The following is a 24,269-nucleotide window of genomic DNA, read 5'->3' as shown; positions in this document are numbered from 1 at the left end:
CGGTGTGTGGCAATCTTAGTTCTAATAAAGTGCTTCTGGGACTTGGTATTGGAGATTTCCTATTCCGGGAAGGCACATCGGAACAGCCAGGTCTTCAAGTTCTTTCTAAAGACTGCCAGGGTAGGGGCCTGTCTAAGATCTTTGGGGAGGGTGTTCCAGAGTCAGGGGGCCACCACAGAAAAGGCCCTGTCTCGTGTCCCCACCAAACGTGCTTGCGACGCAGGCGGGATCACGAGCAGGGCCTCTCCAGATGAACGAAGTGAACGCGTGGGTTCGTAGATGGAGATGGAGATGCGGTCACCGTTTAGGGCTTTGTAGGTAAGCACCTGCACCTTAAATTGGGCTCGGAAAATAAACGGCAGCCAGTGGAGCTCCTTGAACAGGAGGGTTGACTCTGTAAGGAGCGCTGGTTAACATCCTGGCCACTGCTCGTTGGACCAGTTGGAACTTCCGAGCCGTTTTCAAGGGCAGCCCCACGTAGGACACATTGCAGTAGTCCAATCTGGAGGTGACCAAGGCATGGACCACCCCGGCCAGATCAGCCTTCGCGAGGTACGGTCGCAGTTGGCGCACAAGTCTCAGTTGTGCGAAAGCCCTCCCAGACACCGCCCCATGTAGAGTGCATTGCAGTAATCCAGTCTAGAGATGACTAAGGCATGGAGCACTTTGGCCAGATCCTCCTTCCCGAGGTACGGTCACAGTTGGCACACGAGTCTTAGTTATGCAAAGGCCCTCCTGGCCACCACCGATGCCTGAGCCTCAAGCGTAAGTGATGAATGCAAGAGGACTCCCAAACTGCGGACCCTATACCCCGGTCAGGTTTACGATTGACCAGGAGGACCTCTGTCTTGTCGGGATTGATCTTCAGCTTGTTCCTCCTCATCCAGATAGACACAGCGGCCAGGCACTCGTCCAGCACCCGAGGGGCTTCCTTGGAATTGGGTGGAAATGAGTAGTAGAGAGTAGGCCTGGGTAACAACGCAAAAATTTGTTTCTAAAATCGATTTGTAATTGGGTTTTTTTTTTGTTTCGATATTTAAAATAATTACAAAACTTTCCCAAAAAAAAGTTTCGGTATTTACGAAATTTCGTAAATATTTACAAAACATTTTGTAAAGATGGCGCCCTTTTTTTTTTCAATATTTTTAAAATATTTTTTAAATTTAAATTATTAATTTAGTAGAATAGGGATTAATTATTATTAATTATTATTAAGGAGGGAAGGCAGGCACTCACTCTGGCGGGCCCTCTCGCTCGCCGCTCGCTCGCCCCTCTCGCTCCAGCAGACAAGAGTTCTTCCTCCCACCCTGAACATTATTCCACAGATATATCAACCCCACTTGCCTAGTTTCCCAACAGACCTCACAACCTCTGAGGATGCCTGCCATAGATGTGGGTGAAATGTCAGGAGAGAGTGCTTCCGCCCCTCTCGCTCGCCGCTCGCTCGCCCCTCTCGCTCCAGCAGACAAGAGTTCTTCCTCCCACCCTGAACATTATTCCACAGATATATCAACCCCACTTGCCTAGTTTCCCAACAGACCTCACAACCTCTGAGGATGCCTGCCATAGATGTGGGTGAAATGTCAGGAGAGAGTGCTTCCGCCCCTCTCGCTCGCCGCTCGCTCGCCCCTCTCGCTCGCCCCTCTCAGCAAGCATCGGCAGGCGGCCATCTTACGTATTTCCAAAATGGACGGAAATACAAAATTTTTTGGCGCCTGCCGTTTCGATATTTAAAAACACTTCCAGGTTAAAAAAAAATGTTTTGTAATCGTAACGTAATTCAAAAATTAACGAATTACGAATTAACGAAACGAATTGACCAGCCCTAGTAGAGAGTAATAGAGAGTAATACTCTTGTCTACCTCACTCCAAGGAAGCTCCCCAGATCATGGACCAGTGATGGCCGAACAAGCCATCACAGACAAGACAGAGGTCCTCCTGGTCAGTCGCGAGGCCGATCGGGCCATAGGGTGGCAACATATGCTTGACGGGGATCACACTCCCCCTGAGAACACAGGTTTGCAGTCTTGGGGTTCTCCTGGACTCATAACTGTGTAAGACTGTAGGATCTGTTTAACATCTACATGAAGCTGCTGGGTAAGATCATCCGGAGTTTCGGGGTGCGGTGTCACCTGTACGCAGATGACGTCCAACTCTGTCACTCCTTCCCACCTGCTACTAAGGAGGCTGTCGAGGTCCTGAACCGGTGCCTGGCCGCTGTAACGGTCTGGATGAGGGCGAACAAACTGAAACTAAATCCAGACAAGACAGAGGTCCTCCTGGTCAGTCGCAAGGCCGAACGGGATATAGGGTTACAGCCTGTGCTGGACGGGGTCGCACTCCCCTTGAAGGCGCAGGTTCGCAGCTTGGGTGTGATCCTGGATTCATCCTTGAGCCTGGATCCCCAGGTCTCAGCGGTGACCAGGGGAGCATTTGCACAGCTCAGGCTTGTGCGCCTTGGGAAGTCTGACTTGGCCACGGTAGTACACGCTCTGGTCACATCCCGCCTTGACTACTGCAACGCTCTCTACGTGGGGCTGCCCTTGAAGACGACCCAGAAGCTTCAGCTAGTCCAGCGTGCGGCAGCCATCTTACTAACAGGAGCAGGACGCAGGGAGCATACAACGCCCTTGCTGTTCCAGCTCCACTGGCTGCCGATCTGCTTCCGGGCCCAATTTAAGGTGCTGGTGCTATCCTACAAAGCCCTAAACGGTTCTGGCCCAAAATACCTTTTGGACCGCATCTCGGCCTATGAGCCCACGAGGACCTTGAGATCGTCTGGGGAGGCCCTTCTCTCGATCCCGCCTGCCTCACAGGCACGTCTGGCGGGGACGAGGGATAGGGCCTTCTCAGTGGTGGCCCCCCGGCTGTGGAACACCCTCCCTGTTGACATCAGGCAGGCGCCCTCCCTTATGTCCTTCCGGAAGAGCCTGAAGACATGGCTATTCGAGAAGGCGTTTAACTAGAATCATAGAATCATAGAATCATAGAATCATAGAGTTGGAAGAGACCTCATGGGCCATCCAGTCCAACCCCCTGCCAAGAAGCAGGAACATTGCGTTCAAATCACCCCTGACAAATGGCCATCCAGCCTCTGCTTAAAAGCTTCCAAAGAAGGAGCCTCCACCACACTCCGGGGCAGAGAGTTCCACTGCTGAACGGCTCTCACAGTCAGGAAGTTCTTCCTAATGTTCAGATGGAATCTCCTCTCTTGTAGTCTGAAGCCATTGTTCCGTGTCCTAGTCTCCAAGGAAGCAGAAAACAAGCTTGCTCCCTCCTCCCTGTGGCTTCCTCTCACATATTTATACATGGCTATCATATCCCCTCTCAGCCTTCTCTTCTTCAGGCTAAACATGCCCAGTTCCCTAAGCCGCTCCTCATAGGGCTTGTTCTCCAGACCCTTGATCATTTTAGTCACCCTCCTCTGGACACTTTCCAGCTTGTCAACATCTCTCTTGAATTGTGGTGCCCAGAATTGGACACAATATTCCAGATGCTGCAGCAACTGTAAACGACAACTGGAACGGAATGTAGACTACGAGATTGGTTGATCCTATGATAAGACGAAGCGGATTTTTAGTGTAATTAGATGATAGTGTATTAGTGTTATGTTGTTATAGTGTCATGGTAGTTTATTGTATGATATGTTTGTTTATGTTGTACACCGCCACGAGTCGCCCTAGGGCTGAGAGCGGCGGTTAATAAATGAAGCAAATAAATAAATAAATAAATCTATATAGCAATATTAAATAACCACTCACAAGCCGTTTTTGCTTTGAAATGGATATATTGCTTGTATCTCTGCAGCAAAGAAAGACACGACTGATTTTTCCCCACCACTACTTCCTTTTATACACCTTTCCTGCCCATCTCCCGCTCTTCTCAGTTTCCTTATTAGAAGTTGTTGCTTCACAAGTTCCAATACAAGGTTTCCAGGACCCTCAAAATGGCTTCAAAATGTCACAGAGAGAGAATTGATTCAGCCAGGATGATTCAGTCAGGATGTCACGGAGGGAATTTGTGATGTCTTCATGGCGTCAGAAATTGACTCCTGACACACTGACACTTGAAATTCGGGTATCAGCGGTGGCTGGGACGGCCTTGTTCCCTTAAAAACTTGTGTACCAGCTGCGACCATACTGCAAGAAACCTGGCTTGGCCACGCCTTAGTTACATCCAGAATGGACTACTGCAATGCACTCTACATGGGGCTGCCCTTGAAGACAGCTCAGAAACTGCAATTAGTACAAAGGTCGGCTGCTAGATTACTAACTGGGGCTAGATATAGGGAGCATATCATGTTAAGCCATGTAACAATCAGTTGGTGAGTGTGTTAATTGAAAAATGCAAAGCATGAAGCTGATTGGTTGGGCTACGCCGAAGAGACTAGCTGAGCCTGGGAGTTTTGGCCACAGTTACATTTTTAGTCTTTAACTGTGCATGAGCTTACCAAGCCCCTTTTTTTGTGCTTCATATATGTTACAAAGAGTAAACTTCTTGTTATTTACTGATCATCTGCGTGGCATATCTTTTCTCTTGTGTGCCTTCCAATTATTTCCTACTCATAGCAACCCATAAGTGGGACTGTGGCACTGGGACTGTGGCGCAGCTGGCTGAGTGTCTGCTGCATTAAGATCACTTCTGACCAAAAGGTCATGAGTTCGAAGCCAGCCCGGGTCGGAGTGAGCTTCCGACCAATTGTGTAGCTTGTTGTCGACCTTTGCAACCTGAAAGGCAGTTGCATCTGTCAAGTAGGAAATTTAGATACCGCTTATGTGGGAGCGTAATTTACAATGCCATAAAAATCTCCAGCAAGCATGCAAAGAATGAGGAAGTACTGAATCTGTGTCACAAATGGATGGTGAAGCGACTGCTCCCCTGGTGGCCAGAATACCCTCATGAAAAAGCTGGAATGTTTTACAGGACGAAGAAAAGACTTTCAAACAGGAAATCCTTCCAATACTGAGATCTTGAAACCTCCACCCAAAAGGAAAGTAGTCTTTACCATTTGTCCGGAGATGAATCAAGAAGAGGCCGTCTTCGGTACCCAACGCGATCCTCTCCCGGTCTGGAAAAGGAGATACGGCGGTTAAGTGGTGTCGGTTCGATAGGCCAGGCATAGGCAAACCGGCCTACCCGCTATTAGGAATTGTGGGAGCTGAGGTCCAAAACACGAGGGCCAAAGTTTACCCAGGCCTGGTGTGAATGCACCTTGAGGAGGAGATTTCTGTCAGAAATATTAAAAAATAACTAGGTATTTTTGGTTACAAAGATGTGAGTCAAGCACTGAAAGAGTTAAATGGATGCAGTGACTCAGAGAAGCTGTGGTTCGATATAAGCAGGCATGCCTGTTGCTTAGGAACGCCTCAGTCTGAGAGAGGTCTCTGTGTGAGAGACTCAAGGAAGCTGCAGTTCAATATAAGCAGGCGTGCCTGTTGCTTAGTAACGCCTCAGTCTGAGAGAGCTGTCTGTGTGAGAGAAGCCTCTCTGTGTGACTCAGGGAAGCTGCGGTTCAATATAAGCAGGCGTGCCTGTTGCTTAGTAACACCTCAGTCTGAGAGAGCTCTCTGTGTGAGAGAAGCCTCTCTGTGTGACTCACGGTTCAATATAAGCAGGTGTGCCTATTGTTTAGTAACACCTCAGTCCGAGAGAGCTCACTGTGTGAGAGAAGTCTCTCTGTGTGACTCAGGGAAGCTGCGGTTCAATATAAGCAGGCGTGCCTGTTGCTTAGTAATACCTCAGTCTGAGAGAGCTCTCTGTGTGAGAGAAGCCTCTCTGTGTGACTCAGGGAAGCTGCGGTTCAATATAAGCAGGCGTGCCTGTTGCTTAGGAACGCCTCAGTCTGAGAGAGCTCTCTGTGTGAGAGAAGCCTCTCTGTGTGACTCACGGTTCGATATAAGCAGGTGTGCCTGTTGCTTAGGAACGCCTCAGTCTGAGAGAGCTCTCTGTGTGAGAAAAGCCTCTCTGTGTGACTCAGGGAAGCTGCGGTTCAATATAAGCAGGCGTGCCTGTTGCTTAGGAACGCCTCAGTCTGAGAGAGCTCTCTGTGTGAGAGAAGCCTCTCTGTGTGACTCACGGTTCGATATAAGCAGGTGTGCCTGTTGCTTAGGAACGCCTCAGTCTGAGAGAGCTCTCTGTGTGAGAAAAGCCTCTCTGTGTGACTCAGGGAAGCTGCAATTCAATATAAGCAGGTGTGCCTGTTGCTTAGGAACGCCTCAGTCTGAGAGAGCTCTCTGTGTGAGAAAAGCCTCTCTGTGTGACTCAGGGAAGCTGCGATTCAATATAAGCAGGCGTGCCTGTTGCTTAGTAACATCTCAGTCTGAGAGAGCTCTCTGTGTGAGAGAAGCCGCTCTGTGTGACTCACGGTTCAATATAAGCAGGCGTGCCTGTTGTTTAGTAACACTTCAGTCTGAGAGAGCTCTCTGTGTGAGAGACGCCTCTCTGTGTGACTCAGGGAAGCTGTGGTTCAATATAAGCAGGCGTGCCTGTTGCTTAGTAACACCTCAGTCTGAGAGAGCTCTCTGTGTGAGAGAAGCCTCTCTGTGTGACTCAGGGAAGCTGTGGTTCAATCTAAGCAGGCGTGCCTGTTGCTTAGTAACACCTCAGTCTGAGAGAGCTCTCTGTGTGAGAGAAGCCTCTCTGTGTGACTCAGGGAAGCTGTGGTTCAATCTAAGCAGGCGTGCCTGTTGCTTAGTAACACCTCAGTCTGAGAGAGCTCTCTGTGTGAGAGAAGCCTCTCTGTGTGACTCAGGGAAGGTGCGGTTCAATATAAGCAGGCGTGCCTGTTGCTTAGTAACATCTCAGTCTGAGAGAGCTCTCTGTGTGAGAGAAGCCTCTCTGTGTGACTCAGGGAAGCTGCGGTTCAATATAAGCAGGCGTGCCTGTTGCTTAGGAACGCCTCAGTCTGAGAGAGCTCTCTGTGTGAGAGAAGCCTCTCTGTGTGACTCACGGTTCGATATAAGCAGGTGTGCCTGTTGCTTAGGAACGCCTCAGTCTGAGAGAGCTCTCTGTGTGAGAAAAGCCTCTCTGTGTGACTCAGGGAAGCTGCGGTTCAATATAAGCAGGCGTGCCTGTTGCTTAGGAACGCCTCAGTCTGAGAGAGCTCTCTGTGTGAGAGAAGCCTCTCTGTGTGACTCACGGTTCGATATAAGCAGGTGTGCCTGTTGCTTAGGAACGCCTCAGTCTGAGAGAGCTCTCTGTGTGAGAAAAGCCTCTCTGTGTGACTCAGGGAAGCTGCAATTCAATATAAGCAGGTGTGCCTGTTGCTTAGGAACGCCTCAGTCTGAGAGAGCTCTCTGTGTGAGAAAAGCCTCTCTGTGTGACTCAGGGAAGCTGCGATTCAATATAAGCAGGCGTGCCTGTTGCTTAGTAACATCTCAGTCTGAGAGAGCTCTCTGTGTGAGAGAAGCCGCTCTGTGTGACTCACGGTTCAATATAAGCAGGCGTGCCTGTTGTTTAGTAACACTTCAGTCTGAGAGAGCTCTCTGTGTGAGAGACGCCTCTCTGTGTGACTCAGGGAAGCTGTGGTTCAATATAAGCAGGCGTGCCTGTTGCTTAGTAACACCTCAGTCTGAGAGAGCTCTCTGTGTGAGAGAAGCCTCTCTGTGTGACTCAGGGAAGCTGTGGTTCAATCTAAGCAGGCGTGCCTGTTGCTTAGTAACACCTCAGTCTGAGAGAGCTCTCTGTGTGAGAGAAGCCTCTCTGTGTGACTCAGGGAAGGTGCGGTTCAATATAAGCAGGCGTGGCTGTTGCTTAGTAACACCTCAGTCTGAGAGAGCTCTCTGTGTGAGAGAAGCCTCTCTGTGTGACTCAAGGAAGCTGCGGTTCAATATAAGCAGGCGTGCCTGTTGTTTAGTAACACCTCAGTCTGAGAGAGCTCTCTGTGTGAGAGAAGCCTCTCTGTGTGACTCAGGGAAGCTGCGGTTCAATATAAGCAGGCGTGCCTGTTGTTTAGTAACACCTCAGTCTGAGAGAGCTCTCTGTGTGAGAGAAGCCTCTCTGTGTGACTCAAAGAAGCTGCGGTTCAATATAAGCAGGCGTGCCTGTTGCTTGGTAACACCTCAGTCTGAGAGAGCTCTCTGTGTGAGAGAATGCCTCAGTGGGAGAATATTTATTTATTTATTTATTTACTGTATTTGTATACCGACTCGGGACGGTTTACAATGGCAACGATTCGATGCCCAAAAACACCATAAAACATTTAAAAGACATTCACACATAATATAAAACCATAACAAGAATATTAAAACATAGATCATTTGCATCTCTTAATAAAAAAACATAGGCCTCAGAATGTGAGGTAGGCCTCAGTATGAAAAGGCCTCATGTGTGAAGCTCCGGTATAAAGGTTGTTGTGTGTAAAAAGCTACTGTGTAAAGCTCCAGTATAAGTTCATTGTGAGAGCAGGCTCTGTGAGAGCGAAGCTGACTATCTGCATGAGGAAGAAGCCCAGCGTGGAAGCAAAGAAGGAAGTATATTTTATATGTTTTGTGGAAAGCTTGTTATTGTAGCTTCATAGGCCTCTGGGTTAGTTTGCCTCAGTGTGAGAAAGGTCTCAGTCTGTGTGAATGCCTCACAGTGTGAGGTACGCCTTAGTGTGAGAGAAGCCTCTGTGTGAGGTAAGCCTCAATATGAGAAAGCCTCGTGTGAGAAACTCCACTGTGAAGGCTGGACTTAATTCGTGTTATGGAAACCTTGTTTTTGGAAATAGTGCAACCATATTATTTTGCTATAAAGGAAAGCCTCCTATGGAAGAGATACCATTGGTCTGCGTGTTTTGGTTCTTTTTGTCACTTTGGGCTACTGGTGCTGGGTCGCACTGCGGCTGAGAAATTACTCTGCTATACATTTGTTAATACCCCCACTCGCTCATTATGTTTCCTACCTAAGATTGCTGCCGAAAGCGCATGCGGGACAAAAGGGAGGCCGTTGTCGTAGGCTTCTTTGAGGACGTAGACGGTGCGGTCGCAGTGCCGATTCTCCCGCAAAATGTGGTGCAGCTCGGTCAACACTTGCACCCATTTCCGCATTTCCGTTTCGCTGTCGGCCAGGAAAAGCATGGAGCTGGTGGTCAGAGGGGAGCTCAGCTGAGATGCCGTCACCTGCATGGGAAAGAGAGCAACATCCAGAGATAGAGGAAGCTTTTCTTTTAGCAAGGACTACAATTCCCATCAACTAGCGGGAAAAATGGGTAAGGACGATGTGGGCAGCAGTCCTAAAATACTAGGTGGCGTGAGATTGAGAATGGTCATTGTCATCTAGAGGAGGAGGAGGTGAAGGAGGAAGAGAAAGAGAAGGAAGAAGAAGGGAGGAAAAAGAGGAAGAGAAGGAAAAAGAGGTATAGGAAGCAGGAAGAGGAGAAGTATATATTCAGCAGCTCAGTGGTTTAACCCACTCTGCCACCAAAGGCTCCTGCTTGCTGAATTATAATTAAAACCTGCTAATGAGAGTTGAAATGGTCGACCTTCCTAGTAAACTGTGATAAGAACTGTGACCGTGATAAGTGTCAACATTTGTCTCTGGTCAGCATTTGCTGACCTGAGACAAATGATTAACTGTTGAACTTTTGGGGAAAAAACAACATGTTTACATAATTTACATAATATAAACATTATCAGAGGCAATGAATCTTTAAGATAAGGAAATGTTTACAAGGTTCTTTATGTTAAAAAGGAAGTCAACACAAGGCTCCTTACGTTTACCAACACCAATTAAGGAGAGTCAACATCTGCCCGGAACTGAGATGAAGCCAGGATGTTTCAGGCTGGAAAAACATCCATCGTTCATTTATGTCTTTGGAACAACATCAGCAAGAAATATTGCTATATAAGAGACTTTATTACAATCTAAAAATTGTGACAGAGTGCCACCAAGGGCTCCTGATGAATCCAGGAGAGACCCCAGACTGCGGACCTGTGTCCTCAGGGAAAGTGGGTCCCTGTCAAGCAAATTCAGCAGATCAGCGGTTTAACACACTGCGCCACTGGGGGCTCCTCTATGGTGTAGATGCGAGCTTAGAAAAGGCAGAATTATGAATATCACCATCACTTATATACCATCCTCCATACCCTTTTCTCTTACCCGGAAGATGCAGGGCACATCTTTGCTACTGGCATGTATGACATCTGAGGCCAACACCGGACTCACAGAGAACTGCTCATCCCTGTGGCAATGAAAGAGTATAGAGACGTGAACATAAGCATCCTTTAAGTCTAGGAAAGACGGCAGGGTTCTGTGGTATAGGGCTCAAATAGAGAAACATTCCCCAAAGGCTTATGCTACTCTTCTTATGTTTACATGGCTTTCATTATCCTTAATTATTGGGGTAACTCAGTTCTACCCTGTGCCAGGCAGAAAGACACAATCCAATCTCTCCCGACAGATGGCCAAGGCAAAATATCCCACTGTCAGAACAGTTCCGGCCATCAGAATTTTTAGGTGGAATCTCTTCCCTGTAATCCGAACCCATCGTTTACCTCATGTCCGTGACGTGCATGACCGCCACGTCGCATTGGGATGCTTTCCCTTCCGGGACATCGAAGAGGAAAATCTTGAAGTCGCTGACCACCACGAAAGCCTTCTGCCATCCTTTCTTAACCCCAGAAGGTTTGGGCACCTGCGAGAAAACTCTGCCTGAGAATTGCCTCGTGTGATTAGAGGTATTCCCCTTGTCCTTGTCCTATAGTTGGGTCGTTCCGTCATTTCTGACTACAGGTTCAAATCCTGGAAAAATCTTACCGACAGGTAACCCTCAAAGGCCGTGCCGGTCCCGTTGGTTGGGTTGACACCTAAGGTTTTTTGGACCTGCTCTGGAGGCATGGGGCAAATGGAGGCCGATCCAGCACAGGAAACGTGGCAGACAAAGTTGCATACTGGAAACAAAAGAGAAGGAGAACTAAAGTAACTTGGGCAAAGCCGGGGACCCAAGCTAGTATTATATCTAAATAATATTAATAATAATAATAGTTATTATTATTTACTTATTTATATCTTACTCATCTCTCCCGATGGCTCGAGGTAGGTTACAGCATAATTGAAACACATAAACATTTGAAAAATTCTATAAATTTACATATTAAAATATATTTCTATAAACGATACATATTAAAATGTATTTCTACGGAGTACATATTAAAATACACAGAACAGAGATTAAACACACTAAAGTATCACTAAAGATGGAAGGGATCGCCAAAGGCCATCCAGTCCAATCCCATTCTGCCGTTAAGGAAGATACCACCCATGCCCTCCTGACAGATGGCCATTCAGCTTCCGCTTATAATCCTCCAGAGAAAGATCATAAAATTGGATTTATAGCCCTGAATTCCCTGTGCAGGAGGTACTAGGGTGTCTCCCAATTAGCTCAGCGTTTTTAGCAGCTATTCTAGCGGAACGCCGTCTGTGCTCTGTCTCTTTTCGTCTCTCTAGAAATGTGAGCATTTTCAAACCGTCATAATCCTCTCCCGATGGCTAAAATGTATTTCTACAGAGTACATATTAAAATACACAGAACAGAGATTAAACACACTAAAGTATCACTAAAGTTGGAAGGGATCTCCAAAGGCCATCCAGTCCAACCCCATTCTGCCGTTAAGGAGGATACCACCCATGCCCTCCTGACAGATGGCCATTCAGCTTCTGCTTACAATCCTCCAGAGAAAGAGCATAAAATTGGAAGTGACCCCAAAGGGCCGTTAAGTCTAATCCCATTCTGCCATTTGAGGAGGCACAACCAAATCCCTCCTGACAGATGGCCACGCAGCCTGCCCAAAGAACATTAACCCTAGAAGAGATAAGAAAGATGTCCCTCACCTTCACACGACAATCCTTGCCGGACCAAGCCGACCAACAGAGATGTGCATCGCATGCATTTGGTGGGTGTGGAGAAGCTGTGCGTCTTGAAAGCGTGCGATTTGGGCTGGGAAGAAAGTAAACAAAAACAAGACACGTAAGACTTTGGGCGCATCGACACTGTAGGTGTTGTAGATCGGCCACCAGAGGCTGATGGTTTAACTGGTTTAACGGATGATTTGGAGAGGATTGCACACTTTCCTGTGGCACAAAGTGATGGGCCCTCAAGTCTGGGAAACGATGGTTCTTGTCCTGAGTTGCCCTTCAAAAACAGCCTTTAGACCAGTGTTTCTCAACTTGGGGGTCGGGACCCCTGTGGGGGTCATGAGGGGGTGTCAGAGGGGTCACCAAATATCATCAGAAAGCATAGTATTTTCTGTTGGTCATGGGTTCTGTGTGGGAAGTTTGGTCCAATTCTATCGTTGGTGCGATAGAGTTACCCCAATAATTAAGGATAATGAAAGCCATGTAAACATAAGAAGAGTAGCATAAGTCTTTGGGGAATGTTTCTCTATTTGAGCCCTATACCACAGAACACTGCCGTCTTTCCTAGACTTAAAGGACGCTTATGTTCACATCTCTATACTCTTTCATTGCCACAGAGATGAACAGTTCTCCGTGAGTCCAGTGCTGGCCTCAGATGTCATACATGCCAGTAGCAAAGATGTCAGAATGTTATTTTGTTGTAGGTGAACTATAAATCCCAGCAACTACAACTCCGAAATGTTAAGGTCTATTTTTCCTCAAACTCCTCCAGTGTTCACATTTCAGCATATTGAGTATTCGTGCCAAGTTTGGTCCAGATCCATCATTGTTTGAGTCCACAGTGCTCTCTGGATGGAGGTGAACTACAACTCCAAACATTCAAGGTCAATGTCCACCAGATCCTCCCAGTATTTTCTCTTGGTCAAGGGAGTCCTGTGTACCAAGTTTGGTTCAATTTCATCATTGGTGGTGTTCAGAATGCTCTTTGATTGTAGGTGAACTATAAATCCCAGCAACTACAGCTCCCAAATGACAAAATCAATCCCCCAACCCCACCAGTATTCAAATTTGGGCATATTGGGTATTTGGGAATTGAAAATACATCCTGTATATCAAATATTTACATTACGATTCGTAACAGTAGCAAAATTACAGTTACGAAGTAGCAATGAAAATGTTATGGTTGGGGGTCACCACAATGTGAGGAACTGTACTAAGGGGTCGCAGCATTAGGAAGGTTGAGAACCACTGCTTTAGACAATGTTGAAAGTAAAAGAAAAAAGCACAAAAGATAAGCAAATGCAATTGAAAAGTGCAAAAGAAAGCAAGGAAGTCTTAACCCAGACACAAATTAAAGTCTCTTACAAAGTCCCAAAAGAAACATCAGTCTTCCATCAGACAACCAGCAATGAACTAAGTCCTTAGCAGCAGACACAAAGCAGATTCCAGGTACTAGGGTGTCTCCCAATTAGCTCAGCGTTTTTAGCAGCTATTCTAGCAGAACGCCGTCTGTGCTCTGTCTCTTTTCGTCTCTCTAGAAATGTGAGCACTTTCAAACTGTCATAATCCTCTCCCGGTGGCTAAAATGTATTTCTACAGAGTACATATTAAAATACACAGAACAGAGATTAAACACACTAAAGTATCACTAAAGTTGGAAGGGATCTCCAAAGGCCATCCAGTCCAACCCCATTCTGCCGTTAAGGAAGATACCACCCATGCCCTCCTGACAGATGGCCATTCAGCTTCCGCTTACAATCCTCCAGAGAAAGATCATAAAATTGGATTTATAGCCCTGAATTCCCTGTGCAGGAGGTACTAGGGTGTCTCCCAATTAGCTCAGCGTTTTTAGCAGCTATTCTAGCAGAACGCCGTCTGTGCTCTGTCTCTTTTCGTCTCTCTAGAAATGTGAACACTTTCAAAACGTCATAATCCTCTCCTGATGGCTAAAATGTATTTCTACAGAGTACATATTAAAATACACAGAACAGAGATTAAACACACTAAAGTATCACTAAATTGGAAGGGATCTCCAAAGGCCACCCAGTCCAACCCCATTCTGCCGTTAAGGAAGATACCACCCATGCCCTCCTGACAGATGGCCATTCAGCTTCCGCTTACAATCTTCCAGAGAAAGATCATAAATTGGATTTATAGCCCTGAATTCCCCGTGCAGGAGGTACTAGGGTGTCTCCCAGTTAGCTCAACGTTTTTAGCAGCTATTCTAGCAGAACGCTGTCTGTGCTCTGTCTCTTCGTCTTTCTAGAAATGTGGGCACTTTCAAACCCTCATCGTATTATTATTATTATTATTATTATTATTATTATTATCCCTCCAATTCCTGAGCACTTCCCTGCTCTCCTTCCTCCTCCGAGCCCAAGTGTTTATAAGTTTCCATTACCTTCAGGGATGCTGGGTTTTCCATGGTAGTCGTTCCTGTCTGAGTTGGGGATACTGGGACCTTCAATGAAAAAGGAAGAGGTTGCATTGATGCCTTTACAGCTCTCCGTGCCCATAGCTAATCTAACTGGCCTAAAGTGCATCTACATATAAACATACACAATACCCCTGCTACGTAGGCACGTTAATTCAATCCTATCCCGGCCTCCTCTGTTTGTGCAATAGGAAAGACTGTCTCAAAGACAGGCAGTTTACGTTACAGTCAGTTCAGGCAACACTGTGTTAGAGTGAGAAGCTAAGCCTGAGTTCGCTTGTTTCTGGTTCCGATCCCCCAAATTCCGATCCCCCAAACACTGCAGAGTCTTGGTCACAGCTAGCAGAGATTTCATATCACAGTCTCTGACGGAGGGTGAAGAGGTCACTAGGGGATGTATGAGGGTTATTTTTTAAGTAAAGTCCGTTTTGTTGTAAACACTAGGCTTGGGCATTAATTTCGTTAATTTTCGTTCGTTAATTTCGTAATTAATTATTAATTCGTATTTAAATTAGCTTACGATCCAATATTGAGCCATGCAGGAATAGTGTGAGGAGGAATTAAGAATCGAAACAATTTTTCCAATTTATTTCGTAATTATTTCGTAATTATTTCGTAATTATTTTCGTTTTATAGTTGTTGTTTTATAAGTTTTAGAGTTGTTGTTTGTTTTATCACACCAACAGTCAACAACAGAGGGAGAGGGAAGCTTCAGAAGTTCCCCCTCTCCCATTTGGAGATGGTTTTTAGCGTTTTTTAGCGCATTACGCAATCGCGTCCGCCATTAACGAATCGATTCGTAATTTTACGAAATTTCGTATATTTCAAATTTTTTAAAAGGAAAATAATAATGCAACACACATTGCATCAACTATACAGTGTAGATGCATCCTTAGGGATGCCAATGTTAGCAGGACAAAACGGTGACTTACGTTGGTGCGCAAGCTTCGCCTCCCTTCGCCGCGCATTTGGACCTCCTCGGTGGGTTTCCGAGGCTCTTGCGGGTCCGAGGATCCCCCAAAAGCGATGGCATCCTTCTGACAAAAAGAGCAACATAGAAAGAAGGACATAGAGAGTGGGCGGATCGTAGAGAACACATCTAACACATTTTGCAGTCACAAAATTTGCGTGCCACATCAATGTCCCTCCCTAGCATTGCGCAAGCTTGGGATTTGTCTTATAGAATCCTAGAATCAAAGAGTTGGAAGAGACCTCATGGGCCATCCAGTCCAACCCCATTCTGCCAAGAAGCAGGAAAATTGCATTCAAATCACCCCTGACAGATGGCCATCCAGCCTCTGTTTAAAAGCTTCCAAAGAAGGAGCCTCCACCACACTCCCTCCGGGGCAGAGAGTTCCACTGCTGAACGGCTCTCACAGTCAGGAAGTTCTTCCTCATGTTCACGTGCCAGGATGGAATCTCCTCTCTTGAACAGGAGGGTTGACCTCTCTCTGTAAGGAGCCCCAGTTAGCATCCTGGCTGCTGATCGTTGGACCAGTTGGAGCTTCCGAGCCGTCTTCAAGGGCAGCCCCACGTAGAGCGCATTGCAGTAATCCAATCTAGTCTCCAGGGAAGCAGAAAACAAGCTTGCTCCTTCCTCCCTGTGGCTTCCTCTCACATATATATACATGGCTAATATTATATCTCCTCTCAGCCTTCTCTTCTTCAGGCTAAACATGCCCAGCTCCTTAAGCCGCTCCTCATAGGGCTTGTTCTCCAGACCCTTGATCCTTTGAGTCGCCCTCCTCTGGACACATTCCAGCTTGTCAATCTCTCTCTTGAATTGTGGTGCCCAGAATTGGACACAATATTCCCGGTGTGGTGTAACCAAGGCGGAATAGAAGGGGAGCATGCCTTCTCGGGATCTAGACACTATAGAGGCCCAAATCCTATTGGCTTTTTTTGCCGCCACATCACATTCCTGGCTCATGTTTAACTTGTTGTCCACGAGGACTCCAAGATCTTTTTCACACGTACTGCTCTCGAGCCAGGCATCCCCCATTCTGTATCTTTGCATTTCGTTTTTCCTGCCAAAGTGGAGTATCTTGCATTTGTCACTGTCTTTCAGGAAGGGATATCATACCATAAAATGAAATTATTTATTATTATTATTATTATTATTATTATTATTATAGGACTGTGTGACGTATTGGCGAATAATGTGTGCAGGATGGCCTTTTGCAGCTGACAGATGGTAATTTTGTCAGCGCCGATTGTGTTTAAGTGCAGGCCAAGGTCTTTAGGCACTGCACCCAGTGTGCCAAACACCACTGGGACCACCTATGACTGGCTTGTTCTAATATTTTCACAAACTCCGATGACATCTAGACATTTGATGATCCGACAATGTGGAAGTGAGTCAAATGCTTTATTATTATTATTATTATTATTATTATTATTATTACTGTTTATTATTATTATTATTATTATTATTATTATGTTTATTCATATTCCACTTTTCTCTCCAACAAGGAGACTCAAAGTGGTTCATAGGTAGATAGATATTATTATATAAGACATAAAGTGACTCATAGATAGATTTATTATTATTTGAAACACAACAAGATTAGTATATGGCAAACAAGATCACTATGCAGTCTGTTGTATTGGATCACATGTCGGAGACTTCCCCAGTGTCTAGGACTGTGTGATGTATTGGCGAATAATGTGTGCAGGGTGACTGAAGGAAATTTTGTCAGCACCGATTGTGTTTAAGTGCAGGCCAAGGTCTTTAGGCACTGCACCCAGTGTGCCGATCACCACTGGGATGACCTTTACTGGCTTGTTCTAATATTTTCACAAACCCCGATGACATCTAGACGTTTGATTATTGACAATGTGGCAGTGAATCAAATGCTTTATTATTATTATTATTATTATTATTATTATTATTATTATTATTACTATTATTATGTTTATTATGTTTATTATGTTTATTATGTTTATTATGTTTATTATTATTATGTTTATTTATACCCAACTTTTGTGCCATTTCCCCCCCTTCCCACTCGTTTAATTGTGTGTTGTCTTATTGATAATGTTGTATATTTTATTTTCTATGTTTTTATTTTAATTGCTAGTACTGTTGTTGTTGTTGCTTGTACTGTTGTATTCAGGCTCGGCCTCATGTAAGCCGCACCAAGTCCCCTGGGGAGATGGTAGCGGGGTATAAATAAAGTATTATTATTATTATTATTATTATTATTATTATTATTATTATTAAGACATGTGCCTTTCATCTCAAGAACAGACAAGCATCCCGAGCTCTGAGGATTATTACCTGGGAATCCCACTGGAGCATTGCAGCGCACCCAAGTACCTGGGAGTCACTCTGGACCGTGCTCTGACCCACAAGAAGCACTGCCTGAACATCAAGCAAAAAGTGGGTGCTAGAAACAACATCATACGAAAGCTGACTGGCATAACCTGGGGATCACAACCAGACACAGTGAAGACATCTGCCCTTGCGCTGTGCTACTCTGCTGCTGAGTACGCATGCCCAGTGTGGAACACATCTCACCACGCTAAGACAGTGGATGTGGCTCTTAATGAGATATGGAGTGTCTGCGCCCTACACCACTGGAGAAATTACACTGCTTAGCTGGTATTGCACCACCTGGCATCCGCCGGGAAGTAGCAGCCAATAGTGAAAGGACCAAGGCAGAGACATCTCCAGCTCATCCCCTGTTTGGGTATCAGCCAGCACGCCAACGACTTAAATCTAGAAATAGTTTTCTAAGATCTACAGAGACACTCGCTGGAACACCTCAGCAAGCGAGAGTCCAAAAGTGGCAGGCTCAAACCCAGCACCTCAACCAATGGCTGATACCAAATGAGAGACTCCCTCCTGGGCACACAGAAGACTGGGCGACTTGGAAGGCACTGAACAGACTGCGCTCTGGCACCACAAGATGCAGAGCCAACCTTCAGAAATGGGGCTACAAAGTAGAATCCTCGACATGCGAGTGTGGAGAAGAGCAATCCACTGACCACCTACTGCAATGCAACCTGAGCCCTGCCACATGCACAATGGAGGACCTTCTTGCAGCAACACCGGAAGCACTCCAAGTGGCCAGATACTGGTCAAAGGACATTTAACCAGCTACCAAACTCACAAGTTGTGTATTTTCTGTTTGTTTGCTTTGTTCTGTTAGACTGGTTGTTCTGACACGACAAATAAATAAATAAATAAAATAATAATAATAATAATAATAATAATAATTATTATTATTATTATTATTATTGGACTTACGCTCGAGCTCCGGAAGGAGAGGAAAGGGATCAGAGGTCCTTGGTGCTTGGAGCCTGCATGGAAAAAGAAAAAGGAGGAGAACACAATGGTTGGTGTCGCCCAGTGTATCCTCCTCTCATTAAGAGACATAATTTTGAAAATCAGTGCACGAGTGAAACGTTCCGAAACGTGGCAAGAATGATGCCCTTCTCATTTTCTGTCACTATGGAGAAAATCAAAAAGATGCCGTATATACTTGAGTATAAGCCGGGTTTTTCAGCCCATTTTTAAGACTCCAAAAGCCCCCTTTGGTTTATACTTGTCACACAGAGCCCCCATGACCCACTCTACATCCCGGTGCAGTTTGCAGAAGGATGGACCATGGACAATGGGACTCGCAGTACCTCCACTCACTTCCCGAGACCACTGTGACCCTCATCCAATGACTGATCAAGACCAAACTTAGCACATAGAGCCCCATGACCCATTCTACATCCTGGTGCAGTTTGGAGGAGGATGGACCATGGACGATGGGACTTGAAGCAACTCCACTCACTTCCCGAGACCGCTGCGACCCTCATCCAATGACTGATCAAGACCAAACTTGGCACACAGAGCCCCCATGACCCACTCTACATCCTGGTGCAGCTTGGAAGAGGATGGACCATGGACAATGGGACTCGCAGTACCTCCACTCACTTCCCGAGACCGCTGCGAACCTCATCCAATGACTGATCAAGACCAAACTTGGCACATAGAGCCCCCATTGCCCATTCTACATCCTGGTGCAGTTTGCAGAAGGATGAACCATGGACGATGGGACTTGAAGTACCTCCACTCACTTCCCGAGACCGCTGCGACCCTCATCCAATGACTGATCAAGACCAAACTTGGCACACAGAGCCCCCATGACCCACTCTACATCCTGGTGCAGTTTCGAGGAGGATGGACCATGGATGATGGGACTCACAGTACCTTCACTAACTCCCTGAGAGCACTGCGAGCCACATAAATAACTGATAAAGACCAAACTTGACACACAATGACTTTCTCAAGTAACCCCAAGCTAGGAAAGGTAATAATAATAATAACAGAGTAAAATAATAAATCATTTTGACTCGTGTATAAGCCAAGGGGGGCTTTTTCAGCCTACTCACCTTCCAGTGCCTGTGCCTTGAGTTCCCCTTTGGTCTTCTCCACTTCCAGGCGCAGCGCCCGGTTCTCCTTCTGTGCCTCCTGCAACTGGCTTTGGGACACACCGATGGGGTCCGGAAGGGGAAACGGGGAGAAACAGGAGGGAAATGTTATTTTATTGCAACGTTCCACCCCTCTTTGTATTTATGTATTTATTTACTTACTGACTTTATTTGTATACCGCTGTTCTCAGCCCATAGGCGACTCACAGCGGTTCACAACAAGAACAGCAAAAATTCCATGCTACCATAACACAGTATAAAAAACAGTTAACATCATAACATATTATAGAAAAGTATACAATTAACAACAATATACAATTAACACCAATAGCCATTCGCTAGCGTCTCATCACTAAAAACATGATCCAGATCCGTCATCCATTGTTCCATTCCTATGTTCATTACATTCATTGCACTAACTATTTGAACGCCTGCTCAAACAACCAGGTTTTCATTTTTTTGCGGAATACCATTAATGATGAAGCTAGTCTAATGTCCGTGGGAAGGGCGTTCCACAGCTGCGGGGCCACCACCGAGAAGGCCCTATCTCTCGTCCCCGCCAGCCGTGCCTGTGAGGCAGCCAGGATCAAGAGCAGGGCCTCCCCGGAAGATCTCAAAGTCCTGGTGGTTTCATAGGCAGAGATGTGGTCAGATAGGTAGCTTGGGCCAGAACCGTTTAGGGCTTTAAAGGCCCACGCCAGCACTTTGAATTGAGCCCGGTAGCAAATCGGTAGCCAGTGGAGTTGGCGCAGCAGGGGGGTTGTATGCTCCCTGCTCTCCGCTCCTGTTAGAATCATGGCTGCCGAGCGTTGGACTAGTTGAAGCTTCCGAGCCGTCTTCAAAGGCAACCCCACGTAGAGGGCGTTGCAGTAGTTAAACGGGATGTAACCAGAGCGTGGACTACCGTGGCCAAGTCAGACTTCCCAAGGTACGGGCGCAGCTGGCGCACAAGCTTCAGCTGTGCAAATGCTCCCCTGGTCACTGCCGAAACCTGGGGTTCCAGACCAATTTAATGGGTCCTCCACCTCTGCAGAGGTTAGGGGGCGCAGTGAGCCTAAATCTGACCAGGAAGTGGTCGGTCCATGGCAACGGAGAGATGGTCAACTCCTCGACACCGCCACCTTCCTCCCATCCCTGGCAGAAAACCAAGTCCAATGTATGTCCTGCACTGTGTGTCCAGATACTTGCTGCGGCAGCCCCATGATTGCCGTGGCAGACATGAAGTCCTGAGTCGCTCCTGAAAGGGCCGCCTTGGCATGGACATTGAAGTCCCCCAGCACGAGAAGCTGCTGGGACTCCAATGCCAGGCTTGAGACCACCCCCGCTAGCTCAGGTAGGGAGACTGTAGTGCAGCGAGGTGGACGGTACACTAACAGAATCCCTATTCTGTCCCGGTCACCGACCCTCAGGTAGACGCATTCAAAATTTGTTGACTGCGGGATGGGGCCCCTGGTCAGAGGGATGGAATCTCTATAGACCACTGCGACCCCGCCTCCCCGCCCTCCGGATCTCGGCTGGTGCTGCACGGAAAAACCTGGCGGGCAGAGCTGGGTCAAATTCACACCTCCAGCTTCGTCCAACCAGGTCTCCGTAATGCATGCCAGATCTGCCCGAGTTGTTTTTCCATTGACAGATCTGGCGTTCAACAGCACCACCTTCAATCCAGAGGGACCGCCATCCTGGTTACACCAGTTTACCATATCAGGAGACCGGTTTGGAATTACTAATGTTGTTACACGATCCCTAGGCCGAATTAGTGGTCTCCTTTTCCCGCATCTTCCCTTCCCCACCACCACTTCTATGGGGGCCCCTCGGCTGGCGGAACACCCCCCCCCCTCCATGCCGCATTCCATATCCATAACCTCAACATGTATTTCATTGTTGGTTATTTGGTTTGTTGAGATCTCAATTCATCCATTTCTTATTCATCATTTTCTAATTATTATTATTATATTGATTTATACCCCGCTTTATCTCTCCCAAAAGAGATTCAAAGCAGCTATGGATCTATTATGAATATTAGAAATTATTATTATTATTATTATCTCAGGACACATACACGGCAAACATCCAGTGTCACTGAAATGGACAGGACAAATAGACAGAGGTATGTTGTTCCGAAATTCAACTTCGGCGTCCTGGAGGTTGTGCTCAATTCCGATCTCACGGGTGCACTGTTGCTCCATCCTCTATGACGAAGAGTCATCACAGACTTCCTCCTTCATTTTGGTCACCGGCATTTCCGGTATTTCCTTTTATGGTGTTGTAAAATACCTTTCCCTGCTTTTAAGTGGTACCTAATTCCTCTACTTACAGCTCTCAAGTTGTTTTCGAACTGCTTAGGTGGACAGTGAGCTAGGCTGACAGTCGGGTACTCACCCCGACCTGGGCTTCGAACTGGCAACCTTTCTATTGCTGCTGGTGATTTACCAGCTGTGATACAGCCCGACCCCTATTAATAATGGATTCATTAATAGGGACCGGGCTTTAGCACATCCGGTTAATGACCAACAGCAATAGATCGCTGCTAACTGAAAGGTTGCCAGTTCGAAGCCCAGGTCGGGGTGAGCACCCGACTGTCAGCCCAGCTCACTGTCCATTATTATTATTATTATTATTATTATTATTATTATTATTATTTTTATTGCTCACCGCTCAACCGCCAAGTGCGCCACCTTCAGCTTGCCCAGCTCCTCCTGGACGCTTTGTTTGGCCCGGATCTCAGCCTCCAGCGCCGACTGCAACTCCAACTTGGCCGAAGCCTCCACTTTCTGCAGCCGACGGGCCTTCCAGAGCGTGTCCTGACCAGGAAAGGCAAAACAAGTCTCGTTTTAGGACCGGGCATATAATCGTACTATTATTATGTGGTAGGCTGACTATATAAAGTAGGCATGGGTGTTTTGGACTTCAACTCCCACAATTCCTAACATAGCAGAGACACTATTCTGAAGATTAAGGCCTGCAATGACCGAATCATTAACCACCTGCTTGTAAAGGTTTTCCCCTGACATTCATCCATTTCCATATCCGGGGGTTGGTGCTCATCTCCATTTCTAAGCCGGCGTTGCCCATAGACATCTCCAAGGTCATGTGGTCAGCATGACTGAATGGAGCACCCTTACCTTCCCGCTGGAGTGGTATCTATTACTCTAATTACATGTGCATGTTTTCGAACTGCTAGGTTGGCAGAAGCTGGGGCTAACAGCAGCAGCTCACACCTCTCCCCAGATTCGAACCTGCGACCTTTCAGTAAGCAAGTTCAGCAGCTCAGCGGTTTAACCCACTGTGCCACCGGCGGCTCCTGCTTGCTGGATTGTCATTAATACCTGCAAATGGGAGCTAAAAAGGTTGACCTGCCTAGTAAACTGTGATAAGAACTGTGACCGTGATAAAAGAAGTGTCAACATTTGTCAACATATGCTGATCAGAGACAAATGATTAACTGCTGAACTTTTAGGGGAAAACAACATGTTTACATAATTTACATAATGTAAACATAATCAGAGGCAATGGCTCTTTAAGTTAAGGGAATGTTTACAAGGTTCTTTATGTTAAAAAGGAAGTCAACACAAGGCTCCTTACGTTTACCAACAGCAATTAAAGAGAGTCAACATCTGTCCGGAAATGAGATGAAACCAGGATGTTTCAGGCTTGAAAAATACCCATCATTTATGACTTTGGATCAACATCAGCAAGAAATATTGTAATATAAGAGACCTTATTACAATCCAAAAATTGTGGCACAGCAGAGGAGTCTCGCCCACTTGCCATGCTCTGCTCCGTGAGAAAGACAGAGATGGTGTATGTATTTGCAAGGTGATAGAAACCAGTGCTGATGTTCTTCTCCAGGAGATGACAGAAGGAGTCATACCCCATCAATGTCTTCCTCACAGATTATCAGAAAAGAGTTATGGTTCTCTTACCGGGGTTTTGGGCCCAGGACTCTGAGTCCCTGCCAGTTTGAGCGCTTCGACCTCCTCCGTCATGCGATTGGCCATCGCTTGCAGATAACCCCGGGATTCTTTCTCGTCACTCACCCTAAGGACAAAGGAGAGATTCAGAGGGGAAAGCGTTCCGCACATGCTCAGAGGCATTCCCGTTTCCCACTCACCAGCGCAAAATATCCGCAATCTGCATCTCCCAATTGGCAAAGGATGCTTTATCCACCTCCGAAGGGCTTCCGTCTAGACGGAGGGCGTCAAGGGAGGGCAGGTCTACCTATGACAGGAAGAGGAGACAACTGTTGGGATTCAACCCCACATGGCCCAAGTCCCAAGTCTCTGTGCGCTTTGAGATCTCTCTCTCTCCTTGTGTGTCAATTACACTTTAGTATGGAGCGTATGTGCCGTGTGCTTTGAGATCTCTCTCTGCTTGTGTGTCAAATGCACTTTAGTATGGAGCGTATGTGTTGTGTCCTTTGAAATCTCTCTCTCCTTGTGTGTCAATTATGTCAGGATTATTGAAAGGATGCATGTATGTTTTTTCAATGTGTTTCAATATGATTAACAATGGTGTTCATATGTATTCAAGATGGATTCAGTTATGTTCAATTGTATGCTGGAATTGTTGTTGC

General features: G+C 46.4%; 1 protein-coding gene across 2 annotated transcripts in view; it reads right to left on the bottom strand.

Moving 5' to 3' along the window:
- The window catches only part of CDC42BPG (CDC42 binding protein kinase gamma), a 110,278-nt gene that overhangs the window by 20,929 nt on the left and 65,080 nt on the right, over window positions 1-24,269 (bottom strand). The window contains exons 17-29 of one of the 2 annotated variants that reach the window (XM_067472549.1): window positions 23,808-23,914; window positions 23,620-23,734; window positions 22,349-22,497; window positions 19,658-19,746; window positions 18,522-18,574; window positions 15,202-15,306; window positions 14,237-14,296; window positions 11,812-11,917; window positions 10,738-10,871; window positions 10,476-10,615; window positions 10,081-10,162; window positions 8,885-9,101; window positions 5,006-5,068 (exon numbers count right to left, since the gene is read on the bottom strand). In XM_067472549.1, coding sequence (XP_067328650.1) covers window positions 5,006-5,068; window positions 8,885-9,101; window positions 10,081-10,162; window positions 10,476-10,615; window positions 10,738-10,871; window positions 11,812-11,917; window positions 14,237-14,296; window positions 15,202-15,306; window positions 18,522-18,574; window positions 19,658-19,746; window positions 22,349-22,497; window positions 23,620-23,734; window positions 23,808-23,914 — 1,420 coding nt within the window. The remainder of the gene's footprint in view (window positions 1-5,005; window positions 5,069-8,884; window positions 9,102-10,080; window positions 10,163-10,475; window positions 10,616-10,737; window positions 10,872-11,811; window positions 11,918-14,236; window positions 14,297-15,201; window positions 15,307-18,521; window positions 18,575-19,657; window positions 19,747-22,348; window positions 22,498-23,619; window positions 23,735-23,807; window positions 23,915-24,269) is intronic. The other variant, XM_067472550.1, reaches the window with a different exon arrangement.

The sequence above is a fragment of the Anolis sagrei genome, chromosome 12 (assembly GCF_037176765.1).
Source record: "Anolis sagrei isolate rAnoSag1 chromosome 12, rAnoSag1.mat, whole genome shotgun sequence".
Classification (NCBI taxonomy): Eukaryota; Metazoa; Chordata; class Lepidosauria; order Squamata; family Dactyloidae; genus Anolis; species Anolis sagrei.
This window is presented reverse-complemented; position numbering and strand designations above follow the sequence as displayed.